The sequence below is a fragment of the Gavialis gangeticus genome, unplaced genomic scaffold, assembly GCF_001723915.1.
Source record: "Gavialis gangeticus isolate Ggan-Ray unplaced genomic scaffold, GavGan_comp1, whole genome shotgun sequence".
Taxonomy (NCBI): domain Eukaryota; kingdom Metazoa; phylum Chordata; order Crocodylia; family Gavialidae; genus Gavialis; species Gavialis gangeticus.
The window spans coordinates 114787006-114806875 of NW_017729025.1; the positions used below are offsets into that span (position 1 = coordinate 114787006).

Sequence of the window (19870 nt, forward strand, 5' to 3'; positions counted from 1 at the left end):
GCAGCACGGGTGGTGTGTCTACAAGGGGGGCTACAAGCCTCCCCGAAATACGCCATAGCCCCCTCCCATAGCTCCTCCTTCCACTGCTGCCACCTGCCCCACGCACAGCCCCTCCCACCAGGAAGAAGGCAGCATGGCCTCCAGCCCCGAGCCTATAACCAGCAGCCTGCCTTCACCCTGCACATAGATCCAAAGGACACGTGCCCCCCATGCCTCCCACAGGGTGCACACAGCTGCAGAAGCCCCCCACCCCTGTCTGCCCCCCTGAACCTCCCAGACAAGCTGCCCACAGCTCCGTCCCACACCCCACCCCAGCTGGGCAGCACCTGCCCCTGCCCCAGCCCCACTCCCTCCCTCACTGTGGGGACCTCAATCTGCACCCCCACACCTCTTCCCTCCCCCAACACAGACTTACCAGCCGGATGCTGCTCTCCACACTGCCAGGCTGCATCTCTGGCTGCATGCAGCAATTATCAGCAATATTATCAACCACATCAGTCAAAAAAGCTGATTGCCAATTTTTCTTTTATCAATGCCAATACGATATGGACTGATATATCAGTGCACCTCTAACAAAAATCAGGTTTAGGGATAAGGCTTACCAGAGCACATTAAAGTCACTGTCCATTACCTCATCAATTTGTGACACTTGTCCATCTGCCAGGGGTTCTAACTCTGCAGTAGGTGGAGCTGACAAAATGCTTTGAAGAAAAAAAATACATTACTTGACTAGCCTGCTAAAAATCAAGTATTTAATACTTTTTTCCAGCACAAAACTGCAAAATTATTTTGAAAAGAAATTCAAGGACACCTACTATGGTGGGATGAATACCTGAGCCAAAATATTCCAGGTACAGAGTACAATACTTATACCAAAATAATGCATTTAGGTTGCAGTCACAGCAGCAATCTGGTCTGCCACCAAATCTTTTGACCATTTGCTGCTCCTGTGAAAGTAGCCCAAACCACCTGCCTACATCCCATCCAAAGGCCTGTCCAGGCAAATACTGAAATAGATCACAGCCTTTCCTATAGTAAGTTTTTGTCAAGAGTTTCCCGTTATCGCAGCTTCCCCAACTGGTAACATCACTGAGAAACATTCTGACTACTAGCTCCTGAGGCTAATGGTGTTAAGTAAAAATATAGACAGTCATAGGAGCCTTGTCCCTAATAGCACTCCCAACATTGCTACCACCAGTGGAACAAAATTACAGTAGATAATATAGTGTTATAACTCTTCTAGCAACAGACCTATTTTGACATATATTAACAGCTATTTGTCTTTAAAAATATATATTATACCCATGGAATAAAACTTTGTTAATGACTCAACGTTAATTAGATTTGGCATGTTGACATTGGCAATCTGTACATCACTGGCTGGCCACTGGCTGCTTAAAAAAATCTGTTCACAGTGATCCAGGAAAACTTGTTGGCTAGCATTGGACAAGGAAGTTATGATTATTAATTTACTGTATTACATAGATCATGCATGGCCAACCCGGGAGGTACAAGTGGCATAGGCAGCCTCCATGTGTGGCATGCAGCAAAACAGAGAGAGGGAGCAGGGAGCACAGCAACAAATAGGACAGCAAGCAGAAAGCAAAGCAACAGATTGGGCCAGGTTCATGGGGGAAGGAAGCAAGAAGCAGAGCAGATCAGGCAGGGAGGAGAGAGGTGGGAGCAGAAAACAGACAAGCAGATTGGGCAGGGAAAGGAACTAAAATGGCACTCAGGGAAGGTGCAGGGCTGATTTGTGGCACATCTGCCAAAAAGGTTCGCCCCCACTAGGTTAGATGGTGTAGAGCTGCTACGACAGGAAGAGGAAGCACAGATTCTACCACTTTGTCATCTACTGTGAACAGGGCCTAAATATTCACCACTTACCTTCTGAGTGCTGTGAGCTGGAAATTTTCAATGCAATACTGTAGGAAATTTTTCAAGTCAGTCTTGCTGATTCCACCAATAGGGTTGAGATCGGCACTAGAACAATCATACTTAGTCAAGTATCCTCGAAGACTGAGAGAGAACAAGGAGTTTTATAAGTAACTACAGTAGTAGGAAGGGGAACAATAGGTCTATCATGTCTTTGTAAGTATTTATACAGCTATCCTTTTTTGAAGGTATACAAATATTAAGCAGTAAACAGATTAATGACCACTTGTGGTAGAGTTATGCCAAGACCATTAATTTGCTGGCCAGGAGATGGTGAAACTTGAATTCCTGTTGAGACTGTGCTGAGCACAATGGTAATAAAAGTGAAATGGGAAAAAATGAAAAAAAAACAACAAACAAGCCCCTCAAAGGCTGCATTTACTGCAATGACAGCAGATGATTACTGACTGTACCACAGGGCTGGCACAAGGAACTTGTGCTTTTCTGAAGTGTTCCGTTTCCTGTGTGATTCAGCTGCTCACAAGCCTGCCCAACCCCAGGTGGAGACAAGAAGAGAGATTCCTGCACTATATTTATTAAATATTACAAGTGACTAAAATTATCCATTTAATCTTGTTCTGCTTCTTACCTGATTTTGAGAAGTTAATTTCTTGCCAGAAATACTGGACACAGCAAACAGGTGATCAATGGACTACTATGTATATCATATACAACTGAGCATTCAAAGGATAGGATAACATAGCTGCTAAACTGAGAACCTAGTTCTACCCAGCTGGGCTGGTAACTAAGCAACAGATTATCCAGTGAGTGACTTTGATCTCTCAATGAGGCTGATCAGAGGTCATCTGGTAAAGGGGACAAAAATTTTGCTGAAAGCAGAAGGGAGCTACCCCCAGCAGAAAGGCTGACTCACTCTATGATTCAGAGGAGAAATAGGACCCTGAACACTCAAAGAGAACTCTTAACAAAAGGTCAAAGACTACTCAAGAATAATAAAGAGACTTAGGCAGAGAATGGCCTATCATTAAAATAATAATAATAATGGTATTGGTAATTCCCCTAACTCTGCTTATGTCCAGTGCTACCTAAAGTAGAGTAATTATGTCTGAACCTTTGCAAAGTTTGTGCCATGCACTTGAACTATTAGATGTTCCTAGTGAAGTAAAAACTGTAAACCAAAATGCTCACAAGGTTGGATCTGTAAGAAAAAGGGTATGCTTAATTTACTAGGGCAATGGTGCTCAACCTTTTTGTCCAGCAGGCCAGATGAGCAGTGTCCGGTCCCTCCACAAACTGGATCTAGCTGGTTGACCCAATCCAACACCTGGGGCAGACACGACAGGGCCCCATCCTACCACACAGAGTGGGCAAGGGAGCAGCCCAGCTTCAATCCAGCCATGCGAGGGAAGGGGGCTTGGCCCAGCCCCAACTTGGCTCCGTGGAAAAGGAAGCATGTCTTAGCCCCCATCCAGCTCCATGGTGGGAAGGGGCATGGCCTGACCCTGGCCGGAGGAAATGGGGCGTAGCACTGCCCTACAGGGGGATGGGACAACATCCTGCCCTGAACCAGCCATGCAGGCGGTAGAGGCATGACCTGGCTCTACAGGAAGAAGTGGGGAGAAAGGGGCATGGCTCAGCCCTGAACCAGCTGCAAGGGGGAAGGGGGAATGGCCCAACCCCAATCTAGCTGGGGAGAGGATGAGGGCCCAGCTTCAGCCCTTGGTACAGGGCTTGGGATTTGGGCAGTATGGAGGGGTAGCAATATTAACTGCCACTGCTCCCTAGCCACCAAGTTTCCCGACCTTTGGTGAGCTCCATGAGCTAGATTCCAAGGCTCAGTAGGCCACATTTGGCTCACAAGCCGGAGGTTGAGCATCCCTATAATAGGGTGCTCTGGAATCTGCTCTTCTCCTGAAAGCCTACAGCTGTGGGGTCCCATTCCATGAAGGGAAGCAGGTGAAAAGCCTGTGCCCAGAGGAACCAAACTAAGAGACCGTGCAGGACCCTTACGGGCATACAGGAATTGCAAAATGGGACCCAAACACAGGAGCCTTGTAAGTGTTCAGAACAGGAAACTCAGTTACTGGCACTTCTGGCTGTGGAATAAGCATTATAGGCAACTCTGTGGAAATACAGATAGTCCTAGACACTGAAAGAAGGCTCTCGAGTCCTGGAAGTATGCAAAAAGCAAGGGTTTTTTTTTTTGTTTTGGTAATATCTTTTGTTGAAACAACTGTATAGTTGGGATAGATGTTAAACAGTCTTTCAGGTACAACATACCCCTCTGCAGTGCACTGCATCTTTCTGCCAAGATTAGCCGCAGACGACCCTAATTCTACTTGGGACCTTCAGGTACCACAAAAAACAACTGCCATTCAGTACCAACTCTCCCATTTGCAATTTGAACGTATACACGCTGTAAAGCTAATCATAGTGCCACCACTAGCCAGGCTAAGGTGGGGGTTTTGATGCAAAAATTACTTAAATACTAACTCAGTCACCCAAGAAAGAAATAAAATCTTACCTTCCCAGGCCCCAACAATCATGGATTACCCTTTTCTTTCAGATGGTCCAACGTGTGGGAGTGCAAAGCTACTAAGCTTAGTTCTGATTTTTTAAACATGTTGCAGTTTGTGGTCTGATACCCAACAGAGTAATTGTAAACACACAAAATACTTGTTTACTTTTCACTTCCAATTTACTGTACAGATCACCTTTATTGAGGAAAGAACAGCTGCTCTTCTATTTAGTTACAACCCCAATTTCCTAATAAGCGTCTGGAAAATGCGTAAGAATTATCCTGTTCCTTTTGATTCATGTGTTTTCATTGATTCCAGTTCTCCCATTTTATTTTTAGATCATTATCTTTCCTGGATCACTGAATTACACTGACATTTGGCAGACTTATATAAAGCCACAATGAATGTCACTCCCTATTCACTCATTAAGGGATTTCTAGTGTATGCTTACCTTTCATCCACATTGGCGGATCCAAGCACGAGAAGTCCCCCAGGCATTCCACGGGCCCAAAGACTCAGCTGAGCAAATAGGTAGGCAAGCACCATTCTTAATCTAGCCTACAAAGCAAATTGAGAAACAACACAGATTTACAAGACAAACTACTTTGTCCTTCATGAAACAGTAATAAAAGTTAAATTAATCAATGATTTCTTGTATTGCCTGGGAAAAGGTAAGCTTAGCAACCTTAACAATATCTTCTGAAAACCAAGAACACTAATGTAGATGAGTGTTATACAAGCTTCCTCTCTCACATTGCATTTCAGTTGTGACTTGCGAGAAGCCCAAGCATGGGCACAATAAGCATCCTAGTGTGCGCTTTATTGGTGACAAGTGGGCACATCTACATGTGCATTAATGCACTTTAGTTAATGCACATTAAATCTAGTACCTCCATTGTGAGATGCTAGAAAAATGCACATTAGCCTGGCTTAATGTGCATTAACTAAAGAACACACTTTTTAAGCGATGCTTAATATGCATTAGCCTATTTTAATGTGCATTAAGTAAAAGCATGGGGCTCCTAGACATGCAGGGAGCCTGCTCCAATGCTCTGGAAATCCAGCGCATCAGAGCAGACTCGATTAATCGAGTCTGCTGGAGCATGGAAATTGACACCCGCTGGCAGCCTTCGGTGTCATGTGCATTAGCATCCCTGTGCTGAAAAAATGGCAGCGGGGCGCTCTGAAATAAAACACCTTTAATAAGCTTTAACTCAAAGCGACCTGCTTGCATTTTTTCAGAGCAGGAATGCATGGGGACACTGATACACATAACGCACGGGTGCCTTTAATGAATTAAAGCACCTGTTGCCGCATCCCAGAGTGCATGTAAAAATGCCCAAGGTTTTTTAAGTGATGCTTTAATGCTCATTAAAGTACACATGTAGAAGCGGAGGAGTCTTTGGTGGCAGAGCAGCCTCTGCACTGGGACACTTGCTAAATGGCATCAAAACAGTGAGACACATGCACCAGCGATTTACTCTTATAGCTCTTCTCTCATCCACTCCAGATAGGTTCTGAAAACACCACAGAAACCCTTTGTAACACTGGGTTTCTTCTGAGTCAGTGTGCTTCAGAATTAGGCTGTACTTACACTCAAGTTGCTCAAGGCAATTAGCAAATATTGCAACCCACTATCACTAAATCTCCATGTGTTATTTCAAGAAGGGTTTGTAGCCTACCCAGAACACACCTGCACATTTTGTAACGCCAAATTTTCTCTGCTGCTTCCTCCATAAACACGAAACTGAGGAGATTTGCCCATCACAATGCTGAAAATCCCTACAACGGCTTTCACTGCCACATCTATGTTTAGATTTATGTGATAGCTGAGGAAAAACAGAAGCAGAAGCAATCTGACTTGCATGTGTTATGACTAAGCAGTATGGTATAAATATAATTTTAGCTTTTTCTTGCATGAGAAACCAAACACTCAGTTCTCTAGCATTTACATCAAGGACACAGGAGTAAGACATTAAATCTGCCACTTATCTGATCTCAGACTTGGGGAGCCTGGGGAAGCTTTCTATTTCCTAATTTCCCTATTCTTCCCCTAATGTTTCTGATGTGCCACCCCCCACTATTCATATATACATAGGCCTTAGGGTTACTTCCCACATTCTGCACATTTCTCTTATATATTTATCTTTTGGGAAACCTAAAAGTGTACACAAAATCTTAACCAAGCATTTCTTATTCTATACCTGCCTATTTGTTCAGCCAGAAATTTGGCCCTGTCGCGTGTATCCTGGGAGGAGTTCTCACTAGCCATATAGCACGTAGTAAAGATACGTCTGCAGAATTCTTGGGGAACTTCAGGTGTGTAGGTATCTTCATTCACTATCTTACGCACATCAGTCAGCACACCTTGATCTGAAGACAAATGATACAGAAGCCAAACTTTCATGGATTTCTTGCCTTACTACTAAGTAATTAACCATTACCATCTTGGGGTTGAATTTCACTTTGGGCGAACAAACTCTCTCATAATAATCTAAACATCAGATCCAAACATCCCAATTTTTGGATACTCTGAAGCAGAATCTACAGCCATAAATTTCACAGCCAACCTTTATTTCTATCATGGCCCTAACCACTACCATGAATTTAAATCTGCCAGGTTAAATTTGGATTTGCATTTTAGCTGGGATTTTTAAGGGTCCTATGGGATTGAGCTGCCAGAAGTCTTTTGATACATGTATGTTAGACCTTAATTTAATATATAAACATCTAACCTCTATGTTGCATCATATGTTCTGAACATGGAGCTAGAATTAATCTCTCTCTATTACAGCAAGAGTAGTTATTCACAGAAGTCTACTTACTTCCATTCTTTACTGCAAGGCAAACCTGATGACACATGGAGTATACAATGCAGGCTGTAGCAGAGCTGTCAGTTCCACCACTAAGTGGCAAGAGAAATCCTGCCTTAAACAGCAAGCAATGGGAAAAGTTGTAAAAAAGCACCACAGTAAAAATATATTTTACCTAGAGCAACAACATTTTACATCCAAACCCAAGACCCTTCCTTAAACGAATTATGTATACTCCGGTGCATTCTGGTAATGCTCCAGAACGCTCCATTCTGGAACTCTGGTAATACTTATATGGAAAAACAGACCTAGCTAAACAGTTCTAACCATCATCAATGTGGACAGACTACCCATGTAAAGTGCTAGTTCAAAACATTTAGTTTACTGGTTAGCAACGCTGGGGAGGCAAACAGCAGCTAATGATGAAGAACACGATTCTGCAACCTAGATACCATGCAATATTTAACTGGATCACTGCCTGTAGTCATCGTCTACTTATTTCAAATACCACCTCAGGGAACAAACTACTTCTATGCACCTCTTGTCTTTTGTCCACCTATTTTAAAAGTCTTTCAAAAAGGTAAAAGGTGTCATAATTTCTCAGCAAAGGGTAGTAAGAGCAAAAACCTCTTACTTCAGTTCTAATATTTTCTCTGTGTTTGGTGGCATGTTTTTGACCGCTACTTTTTAATTAGTCTCTATAGGTTGTCTCAGTAGCAAGGGAACAATTTTCTTGCACTATCAATGGTTAAATATTGCAGATGCAATTAATCAACTGGGGGTGGGGAGGATAGTTTGAAAAAGAAGAAGCCTGTAGAAAACTGAAATGTCAGTTTGTGTCAAAAAGAAAGAGATCCCCTCTGACAATAGGAGTCCTGCTCCCAATTTCAAAGGAAGCAGGTTGAGCACTTGTAAAGTGATCTGAATATAATACTAAGGCCCCGGGCAGATGGTACCAATTAATCACATCTTTAGTAGTAACTCAGCCCCACATTCATGCAATTAATGACAGGATAAGACAGGCAAAGAAGCACAAAGTTATTACACAAAATATGTGTTATAACTTTTGGCTGGTTCCCATTGCATGTGACCAGGTCTATCAGCTGATCAGGGCTCCCAGCCTCAGGGGCACACTGGAATCAAGGGCCCTGGTGCACCCATGAAGCTGGGAGTGGCAACCAATCCAAGGGCTCCTACGTGCTTCTGAATCGTGCTGATCAGCTGACTGGCTTGCTACTTTCCAGTACAGAGGGAGCCCAGGATCATGATCCCGGGCTCCCCCTGTACCAGTAATATGGCATGATTGAGATCTGATCCTCAATCCCACAATTGTGCCTCCTGCCATAAACCTGTAGCATGGCAGAAGTCCTGGATCACAGATCAGATTCCATCACAACTTTAACAGAATGTCTACCAGCAGCCTATGTCACAGCTTAGATATGTGCTTTAAGCTTGAACCAAAGATACCAGTAAAAAGCCTCCTGGAAGTACTGTCCTCCCAGACCTAGAAAGACTGATGTTTACAGTCCTATTTAAGGCACAGCAAGACAAAGATGGAAAGAGCTCCTACCTGTTTACTGCGTCTTAAATAGTCCCAAAGCCAACATGCAGGGCCAAAGCTGAAAGAAACAGAATATATATTCCAAGACAATTACAGGATAAGTAAAGATTGTTTATTAAATATGAATTTGACCTTATCTCCTTTGACTGGATATTTCCCCATTTGGGCTATACATGCAATAAGAAACTATTTTAGCCTCCATTTTTTTTTAATTTAAGTATATCTGATTCTTTTTGTACTTACCAAATTTCCTCCTCAGGACTATGATACCTCCACTGGATTGGCTCGCTTGTAGATACACATATCTCATCAGAACATGACAGTGCAAAATTCACCTTTACTCTGGGATATGGATTCACTTTACTTCCCTTATTAATAGAAAAAAAATGGGAAGACATCAGTTTTAATATTTCATTTGTCTCTTAATCCATTACAGGTTCACAAATAATTCTTGGTAGAAATCAAGCATTTGTTAGTCTTTCTTTGTATCAAAAGCTTTTTTTGGCTGAATGATTACTGAAATTTAGCAGAGAACTGAAGTAGTAAATAATTATGTAAAAAAATGCTTACCAGGAGATTACGAGATGAAATTTCTGCCCTATAAGTTCGAACATCTTCCAAGTCCAATGTGGCAACCACAACTTCCTAAGGAAAGCCATTAAAGATTAGATGAATATTCTTCAAACAGACATGCAAAGGTATTCCAAGCCCATCCAAGATACAATATAAAAATGTTTAGAAAATAGATAGGCAGTCTTTTCCAGTGTAAAGACTGAACTCACATGGGTAATCCCAGCGACCAACAGAATTACTTCTGTGAATCAAGTAAGAGGAACTGACTTAGTCCACTAAATAGGCTAAACTAGGGCTGTCCAACTTTTAAGCAACCAGGGGCCACACACAAAGCAGGCTGCACTACTGGGGTCCACCTGCTCCATGCAGTGCACTAGTGAGGGTCATAGGCCCCCAGGCTGCATGGATTTCCCCCCAGTTGCACCATGCACACATATCACCCTGCTGCAGCTCACATCTATGCTGCACTTCAATGACCCCTGGGGTAAGCACAGAACACAGAAGCCAGGCGATGGAGGGAAGCCCAAGAGTTGCAATTTACCCCATCACAAGCCACATGCAGCTCCTGGAATGCCAGCTGAACAACCCTGTGCTAACTACAAACTATCTTGCAATCTCTGGGTAGGTAAAGTTCATAGTGCTTCAAAACACTGTACTTCATACCTTTTTACATCCAACTGCTTACAATAAACACATAAGTTAACAGAGCCTCCTCCTAATAATACTGGGTGCGTCTACACGTGTTTTACTGAAGAGTAGACAAATTAGCTCCACAGTAGTGTCACAGTCTACACATGCGCAAGTATTAGGGTGCTGTAAACTAATTAACTTCACCATAAAATAGTACTGTCTGAGATAGTACTATCTTGAGGCAAAGTCATTACGAGTGATCAAACACACTGGGCATATATTGTGCCTGGTCACCCTAGCCAGCCAGGGACCAGACTGTTGCCTGACCCTCATGCCCCAGCCAGCCCCTCCAATGCATGATGCAACCACCCAGAGCCTGGGGCTGACCCCCAGAGCCTCCTGCCACCCTGGGGCTGCTGCACCCCAGCTCAAAGTGCTGCTGTCCCAGGCACACATGTAGTTGCTGCAGTTGACCCTGGCTGAAACTGCTCCAGAGTTTATTGCTTTGCCTTGATTTCACGTGTAGATGCACCCACTAATTTCTAACCAGGCAGGCCTAGTCTGCATGGAGATTCTTAAAAACTCTCCTCATGTTCTACCTCTACCAGGGTTGGCAATAGTGCCAGTGTAGACTGGGCAAGAACAATTTTACTATGGTACCATCCAGGTTTCTAAGAAGATTTGCACAACCTGGTGAAAGCATGCGTGCCTGGTGTACACTAGGGCTTCTTGCCTGTCTAGCACCAATGGAATTAAGCCTGGACTACAGTGGGAAAATTTCTGAAAAACCTCCATTCAAACAGAACCCAGCTAACTACAGCAAGATAAGAAAATAAAGGGGATGCACAGATGAGAGACCAATGAGTAAAAGGAATCTTACAGCATAATTAATTCAAAATGAATTACCACATCATCCAGAGAAAACTGGGATCCTTGAGCAACAGTATGTCCATTCACAGAAATCATGGCACAACCATCATAGTACAAACGATCACCATCACAGCCTTTTTGATTGGCTAAAATATAAATACCACCGTTCTAGGAAGAAAAATGTATTAAGTTGGTTTCCTAAATAAAACCATTTGAAAACAAACGAATCCTAAAATGGCAAAACGCTATTTTCTACCCTTTATTCCTGCAACCACTCTCTCCATCTTTGGACTTCAAGCAGTTTAAAGACAGAATAAATGGTCACTTGAAAAGCTCTCAGCTCTCAGCTCCCTATGGATACTTCAGAAACAAAAAATGGACAATAACTTCCCTAGTAGCTGTTACATATAGAAAGTAAGAGCCTTCTATTGCTACCAGCTAATGAAGAGTAGTTTTTTGGCTTCAGGTGGTAGAGATCTACACTTTGGATTTGACAAAAAAAGCAAGCAGATGCGACTAACCACAATCAAAGCATGGTAAATCATTAGGAGACAGTCACACACATACACATCACTTCTCATGGTTCAGCTTACCATACAACTGCTTGCTTTAACTTTCATTATTATGACCTAGTATCTAAATATATTGTTTCTTTTTAAACTTAGCAGAATTTTAAATGAAAAAATGCCTAATGCTTTTTTCTTTAGGAAAAATAAAATCTCCTTGCTGATCTCTACTGCCAAGTTATAAACTTCCATTGCCAAGTTATAAACCTCTGAGAAAGAAAAGGATTAAGTAATCTTTTAGGAAAAAACTGCAAGGTTTGAGTGCATATCAGGATGTAAATTCTCTTACTGATATAATTATAATTATTGTTAGAATGTTAAAATGATTATGTGAACTGAGAGACAGGCACAGAAGCCACAGAAGCTTGTCTATGTTTCTGTGGGTGTGTCTACATGTGCAATTAATGAGCATTAAAATTACTGTGCAGTAACTTAAGGCACATTAATATGTGGCTGGGAATGCTTCTACACGTGCTCCTGTCAGGAGTACATTTGCTCCCGACCAGAAGAGTTCAGTGCAGAGCTACTCCAGCTACTCCTGCTCTGCCCCACTGCAGCAGCCAGAGGGGATGCAGGCTCCCTTGGGTGCCCTGGGCTGGCAGAGAGCATGGGGGTCAGGCCTGGGCTTAGGGTGAGTGAGGGAGCTCTTCCACTTCTGGGGCAGCCCCATGCCAAGCGTGGTTCCCATCCACCCCATGCTGTCTGGCTGACTGGGAGCAATTTGCTGTCTACACATGTGCTAATGAGCATTTACTCTAGTACCTGTATTTCTTGGTATTAGGAAACCACACATTAGCCTAATTTACTAATTTAGATTAGTCTAACTGTGCAGTAAAGCCTCTCATGTAGACATACCCTGTATATGCTAGAAAACCTATACCTTCTGCTCGGTGGATTATAGCTGGGTAGTGCACTGCCACTGTATTATGGGGAGCACATTGAGAAGGACTGGTCTTATATAAGAACTTATGGGGAATTATACATAGAGCAACTACAGCTACCAGCAATCTATGCTATGTAGAGAATACATATACCATCTTCATACCTGCACTTGCTTACGGTTTATCGTTATTTCTCTCTGGGTACAACTTTTCATGATTTCAATGGATTGGTTTTGTCCATTTACCATTACAGTGTGATTTCTTTTTTAATAAAATAGTCCTAAATATAGAGGATTGAGAGGCATCAATTTTTCAGAACTCTTAACATAAACAATCATCAAATAAAATCAGGTTTTTAACTCTCCCTTATTAATAACAGGTTTAACATACAAGTGCCACCAACCCTAATTACTGATACAAGGAGACAATATGTCCCGTCGAGCAAAGAAAACTCCTCTGAAAAATGAGATGCATATAGCGAGGAAATAAAAGTTAGTCTTTTAGAAGATACCTTTGCTGTTGCAGAGTTCACCAAATCAACCCGGATGTGGGCTTTCTGCAGAACATGATGACTCCCAGACGAGTTAGTGAAGATCTCCACTCCGTCGAGTCCCATTTCAATATGGGGGCTGCCAAAATGAAAGGCAGTACAAATGAAATGTATATAATTATATTATCTCCATAAGCCACAGAAGTGCTCCCCACAGTGGGTCCTTTAATGTTTTTCATTTCGCTGCTTGTCCCATCCTCCCTCAAACCCCTGCTTAGCAGAGAAGCCTAACTATGCCAGGATTTTTGCTTCCCTAGAAATCAGCAGGGCCCTTCCACCAATCAGGAGCAATGGGGGAACCAGGGCCAAGCAGCAAAATAAAAACTATTAAAGGAGCTGCTGTGGGGCGCACTTCCAGCGTGTTTTACATAAATTCCTATTCATGTACCACTTAAAATTAGTGAACACTAGCAACATTTCCTTGCCTACAAAAAACTGCCAGTTTAAATATACATCATGGTTAGGTCAACCAATGCAAGCATTTGCTAACACATCCTCTGTATTCCTGCATAGCTTTTTTTCTGTTGTCAGGATGGATACCATTTCCTACAGGAAAGAAGAGGTTTTGCTCACCTTCTTCCCACAGGCAATGGAAAGCTATCCTCTTAAAAGGGAATCATCTGTTCATAGGTCTGAATATCTTATCATGGGCACATCTACATGTTTATTGCTCCCAGATGCACCATTTGAACATACGCCCAGGACCACAGCATGTTGAGTTGGGTCGGAGCAGCCCCAGCTGGCAGGGGGCTCAGGGGGTCCAACCTGGCTCAACATGCTACAGAGGGGCTGGCTGGGGCATGAGGGTGCTCCCGTGAGGGGCTAGCCAGCAGACAGCCCGCACACTGAATCATCCTTGTGCCTCAATCAGCCAGATCAGCATCCACATGTGCACTTCTCTGCACAAAAAACTCTGCAGAAATTAAACCGCTGCAGAGTTTAGCTTCCTGCAGCCTAACAGGGCTGCATGTGTTGACGCAAGATGTTTACTGAGGAACTAATTAGTCTACTCCGCAGTACAAGTCTCATACAGAGAGACCCATAGAGAAGCAAAAAGTAAGATGATCCTCGTTGGAGAGGGGAGGAGGGAAGCTGCCCAACACTTACCTTTATCTAAAACATATCTTTTTAAAGTAATTAAAAAACTTCAGACAAAAAACCAAGTATAATTCTAGTGTATATGACAGGCAACAAAATTTATTTTCCCCACATGATATTCAGCTTCTGATATTCATGATACTCCTTTAAAAAAGTATCAGGCTGATGGTTAAAAACAACGAGCACCTAAGGTAAAGAGTTAGTGATACACTTATAAAGAAGTCTGTGCTGTAAGTTATTCAAGGTAATGAGTCCAATTCCTGTTACATTAGACCGCTTACAAACATCAGCCAGACAGAAAGGGTGAATTAGTTTAAACTATTCCATCTGAGCTAATGTAACAATGCGTCTGAAAAGAGTGTCATTGGGAAGGTAAAATTCTGCAGCTCTCCTTTTGGCAGATTTAGGGTATACTTTATCCTACTTTCCATCTTTCCCTTTGTCTTACCTACTTGGTGCCCACAATTCTTCACAGATTTCAGTCCCTAGGCAGGTATCTTTGGTAGCCAGCACTGCATCACCAAAAGGAACAGTTTCCTGAGATAAAGAACAAGATGTGTGTGTGTGTCATGGTTTTACTTAGAGTTAGACCTAAGACACAATATCTAGTTCAGATTATGAATGACCCAGAATTTCAGCTATATTTAGATCCAAGGTTTTATTCCAGACCCACCTCTCTTGACTCAACATCCTACAAAACAAAAGTTGCTGTGGCTAATGGCCACCCTCCGACTTAATATGGAGTTATGGCAACAGTTCACAGCTCTCTATTTAGACCAAGACAGAGCATTTCAAGCTGTAACATGAAATCTCTGCATGCCCGATTTCTGCATCAATCATACAAACAGAGAAAAATCTTTATATAATGTGCAATTCAATATGATTTGTAAGCTCTTGGCAGGCAAATCTCTGTTGGGTAAATGCTGGCTCCTACCTTGCTGAATTACATTAACTTTTAAGTCAACATTTGAGGCTAAAGTATGATCTTACAACAGTAACTGGGAAATTCCACTGAAACAACTGAATATATTGTTGTGATCAACTGCAGAGTTTGGCCTCGCAACTTTCTGTTGTTTAAATTTTGAATCTAGTTGATACTAAAATGTAGTTGGAAAACATTTATTCATTCCACTCACCTGTCCTGTAACCTCCTGTATCATGAGGGGAAGAAAATATTCTTCCACATGCCTAAAACAATCACACAGATTATCAGTGTCTAGAAACAAATTTGGAGCTTTGCTTTATAGCTACTGTTCACCTGTGGTTGTTTCTAATGCATGCCAATGTAGGCTAAAGCATCTTGGTGTGCTTTTATGGATGAATTTGGCCCTAAAGGTAAAGAATTAGACCTTCACATTTGCTACAAGACTAATGATACACGTTTTCAAAACCATAAAATAAGAACAATCCCATTTTCTTCAGAATAAGTGCCTTAACCACAATGGAGAACTTCTGGCTAAACAGTTTAGAAAATGTTGGAAATGTGGGGGGTATCAGCTGAGTTCTCTCTGTTCTAAATTCAGTTTACAGTTTTGCAACTCTGCAAACACAGCCAGTTTCCCTTCCTAAGGGCTGTTTCTTTTATCCACAAATTGTTGGGTGTGGGGAAAACTGACAACTCTTGTGCCAAATCTAAGGGTCCTATATGAACTGCAACAACCAAAAACTCTCTTAAGGCAAAATGTTTTATTATATTTCTGGGGATATATGCATGAGCATTCATAGGGATGATTATACAAGTTAGCAGTGGACAAAGGGATGGTAACGTGCCTCCTTTCTAGTGGCAGAAAGGTTAATGCTTAGAAAAATTATTTCCTAACAGGCTGTGCGCCAAGTTTACAGGTCTCCTTCCTCCTGGCTGCATACATTAGCCAAAATGCTATAAACTGGGTTTTTCCCCATCTAGGAATCAAGGACTGATAGTCACCTCTCCTCACTCTTTTAGCAAAAACAAAACAATACTCAGTAAGTACTACGTTTAATGTATGTCATAGCTTAAGAACAGAATGTCAATTTGGTGTGATCAAAGTGATCTACTGGGAGATTGCGAGGAATATAAGGGAAGAAAATACAGTTAACTGAAACAACATTGCCAGAGCAGAGGCCTATCCATGTGGTGCAGGACTGAAAGGGTTCCAGCTCTTTTACAGGCCCCAAATACCACCTCTAGCTTGGTATCTTCACTTTAAGTTTATGGAAGAGCCTTCCTCAAGAATGGAAGAATGGATTTCTGGCAGACTTGTGGTTTAGCTCATCTGTAGTGGCATCAGTGACAGTACTAAGTAAAAGCTTCTGCTGTGAGTGATATAAACTAAAATAAGACAGCCTACATGGGGATTTTCCTGTGGTTCCTTTGATGTGCTTCATATTTGGAGGAAATGCTATTTGCAGCTCACAATGATATAATGGTAAACTAAAAGTCACTACAGAGAAGGGTGATTTTTCTAATTGCTCTGGTGGATGGAATGCCATGACTCCACAAGGTAGATTTTACATGTCTTGTTAAGTAGAATGACTGAGCAAAACAAATATATTTGGTGCTGAAAGCAAACACGAGATGGTACTCAATCATCCCATGAACAAGAATGACTCTGGCTGTGGCTTTCTAGTGAGATGTTTCTATAAGTGTCTGTTTGTATTAAGCTTCTTAACCCAGATGACTTCAAAACAGCCACCCAGAATTTCATAGATCACACACTGCATTTTCCCATTCATACAAACAAAACCACCACCAAGAGAATTTTTTTTTTTAATTCAGAGTCTGAATTGCCTGGTGAAGACTTCCTAGGTGCTGCTTATTGCTGACTAGCTTGCAGTTCTCATTTCTACTCTGTGGGAACTGAGGAGGGAGAAGGAAGGAGGAGGACAGAACCTCAATGTCATCAGCATCTTTCCTCTAAGGATTCACTTCATGATCAAATATACATGGTACAATGCCCAGCCTAGCTGAAGAGCTTCCTAACTGAACTTCATTTAAGGTGGCTTAAATAAACTTCTTGTGCTATTGAACTGACATCAAAACTAACTGGTAAAGAAATGTCCATGGCTGTAATGGCAAATCAACCCTCTTAGGCAAATCTCATCACTAGCTTATCCACAGCTTACCGGGCTCTGCTCCATGGGGTAAACCACCGAAGTTCCCTGTAGTTTCCTGCATTAGCCAAGATCATCTTTGGTCTGATCAAAAGAATCTTCCTTAAAAGAACCAAAGCAAACAGAGCATGGGGCAATAATCTTACACTGCTGCAGAAATAAAGAGCAGCATTGACAAATGCCAAGTTTCCATTTTGTGCATGTGTGCAAGTATTACACTGTGTATTTAATAGCAATTTGTATATCAGTTTTCCTTTGCATAGTCCAACTGTTTGAGTTTTTCTGTTTGCTTTTACCAATCTTGCACACACCAGTGGTAATTTATTTTTTAATGCCATTGTAAAAATCATAATACATTGCCACTAACTTAACTTGCTATTTGAACTAACCATATTTAAACAAAACATGTTGTAGAATCATTCATTTTTTCTACTGAAAATTATACATCAAGAAATCATCTTCTCTGTGAGTAAAATGGTATTATGTTGCTAAGAAATACATACTTGTTTAAGAATATCACTCTACAGCTGTAGCGAATATTTCTGTGCATAACTGGCCTGTAAAAATAAAAAACAGAGTTATCAACAGCTAAATTCAGAAAAGAAAACAAACAAGCTAATTAATGAAATATGCTCATCAAAAGTCTACCATGTTACATTGGACTGGCATTAGATCTCAGCCATTTGGCTAAGATCAACTCTCATACTTTTGTGCAAATTTCCTAGACAGATTACCTAAAACAAATTAACGGGCTTTAGGGTCAAGATTCTCTCCCACAGTTATAATAAAAAAAAAAAAAAAAGTAGTTTACAAAAAAAAAATAAAAAAAAAATCAGTGACTGAATCAGTTTTGTCTGCATTTACTACTGAATCATTTTAGCTTTATAAAACGTAAATAGGTATATGCTGTTTTATAGCCTCTTCAGTCAAACTTGATTGTGCCTGACACCATCAGCTAAATCAGCAATGTAGGCAGACAAGTTGTACATATTTCTTTTCACTGAAGTGATTTAGACCCCCTTATTCTACTACAGTAAATCTGAATAGCAGTATATAGATAATTTGCAGCATATTCACCATTATCAAACTAAGGCTGCTTGCTCAGCAATAGCTAGTAGGATTATTTAACTCAATATCTTTTAGAAATTGATCTAGAATATATTCCTGAAGGATGTTTTAAGCTCTTTCAAACAGCTGGGTAAACTGAAATAAAGAAGCATGCATAAGATCAAGTAGTATACCCATGGGTTCCCAGTACAGGCAGTCCTCGGACTTACAACACAATTGGTTCCTGAAAACCACATCTTAAGTCAAAACTTTGCAACTCAGAACCAATTTTCTCATAAGAAACAATGTTATAAATGGGGGATTGTCCTGAACCAAGGCCCAATATCCTATTTTCACCAAAAATAACCCAGAATTTTGTACTCGATCAATTATAGACAAGTAATATAGCTACATTAATGTATTTATATTGTAAATAGCTATCATATTGATTTGGAAGGACTTCTTTGAGGTGACTCTGCCGGACTTTTTGAAGGGCTCTTGGCTGGAGTATTCTCAGGAGTCTGAGCTGCAGGTTCTTCTGGAGTTTTATCTGCTTTCTTAAAGAAAGTGTCCAAGGAAGTTTGGACAGATGTTCTCCAGGGAGACGAGCAATGCAGCGAGCTTGTTCGCTGGTGTGGCATCACATCAGATCAAGCATTGTAAAGTCAAAACTGATGTCAAAGTTGAAACGGTGTCAATTTATAAATGTTGTAAGTGGGAAATGTTGTAACTCGAGGACTGCCTGTACTACATTCTGGTTACAATGCAATCCTCTCACACTGTTCTCTTAAAAAAAAAAAAAATCACCCATTAAAAATATGCCTCCTTTTTATTTTGGGTATAAACCAGATAATTTCAGTATTTTACATTAGAATTCCCAGGTCTTCCAATTTTACTTTCCCTCTGCAGCTCACCTTATGAAAAACAGTGTTTTAACTGCACAAGGTAATATTCTTTTGACAATGAGACTTAGGCTCCCAAATCATTAAAACATGTAAATGTTTTATGTAGAGTCTTCTCTAACCAAAGCCCATTCAGGCATGACAGTACCATCACGTTTTTCCTAAACAGCTACCCCTTCATCATAATTATATAGCACTTACATTCCCACATCACAGATAATATCTTGAACAGCAGGAGATTCCAAAAGCTTTGCCAGAACTTGAAATGAATGCAAGAGTGTGTCAGACTCATAATAGTGATCTGAACAGCCATAACCACTGCACACAAAAAGATACAAAGCAAGAATTCAGATGAGAGCAGTATTAGACACAAACCAAAGCTGCTTAAGCAAAGAACCACCTTTCCCATATCTGAAATTACCCATATCACAAACTGTAAAGTCATAAACTGAAATGATATAACAGCAATGTTGGGAATGTTCTCTCCCAAAAAATAAGTGGAGGGAAAGAACAAACAATCTGGAATTTTTGCTGAAATAACTTACTGAATAATTGGTGCCAGTCACATTTGCAAGCCAAAAATCCAATCATTCAACCCACCCCAATCTATCAATATCATATTTTTGCTCCCATACACAAGCTTATGTAATTTACACAGTATTATACAGAGTAATATGCATTTGGATTTCATAGTTTCATAGTTTCGTAGTTTCTAGGGTCAGAAGGGACCTGAGAAGATCATCTAGTCCGACCCCCCGCAATGGCAGGAAAGAGTACTGGGGTCAAACGACCCCAGCAAGGTGTTCATCTAACCTCTTCTTAAAAACCCCCAGGGTAGGAGCCTGCACCACCTCCCTTGGAAGTGGTTCCA

The 19870-nt window shown here is 41.3% G+C and overlaps 1 protein-coding gene across 4 annotated transcripts in view; it reads right to left on the bottom strand.

Moving 5' to 3' along the window:
- NADSYN1 (NAD synthetase 1) overlaps positions 1–19870 on the bottom strand; it is a 35620-nt gene that overhangs the window by 7146 nt on the left and 8604 nt on the right. Inside the window, exons 3-18 of one of the 4 annotated variants that reach the window (XM_019519453.1) lie at positions 19201–19317; positions 17554–17607; positions 17063–17152; positions 15094–15145; positions 14406–14494; positions 12821–12938; positions 10899–11030; positions 9360–9434; positions 9033–9157; positions 8799–8847; positions 7241–7343; positions 6620–6788; positions 6109–6244; positions 4867–4973; positions 1888–2019; positions 632–701 (exon numbers count right to left, since the gene is read on the bottom strand). In XM_019519453.1, the coding sequence (XP_019374998.1) occupies positions 632–701; positions 1888–2019; positions 4867–4973; positions 6109–6244; positions 6620–6788; positions 7241–7343; positions 8799–8847; positions 9033–9157; positions 9360–9434; positions 10899–11030; positions 12821–12938; positions 14406–14494; positions 15094–15145; positions 17063–17152; positions 17554–17607; positions 19201–19317 (1618 nt within the window). Of the gene's footprint in view, positions 1–631; positions 702–1887; positions 2020–4866; positions 4974–6108; positions 6245–6619; positions 6789–7240; positions 7344–8798; positions 8848–9032; positions 9158–9359; positions 9435–10898; positions 11031–12820; positions 12939–14405; positions 14495–15093; positions 15146–17062; positions 17201–17267; positions 17327–17553; positions 17608–19200; positions 19318–19870 lie in introns of those variants that run through there. The other 3 variants (XM_019519454.1, XM_019519455.1, XM_019519456.1) reach the window with 3 other exon arrangements.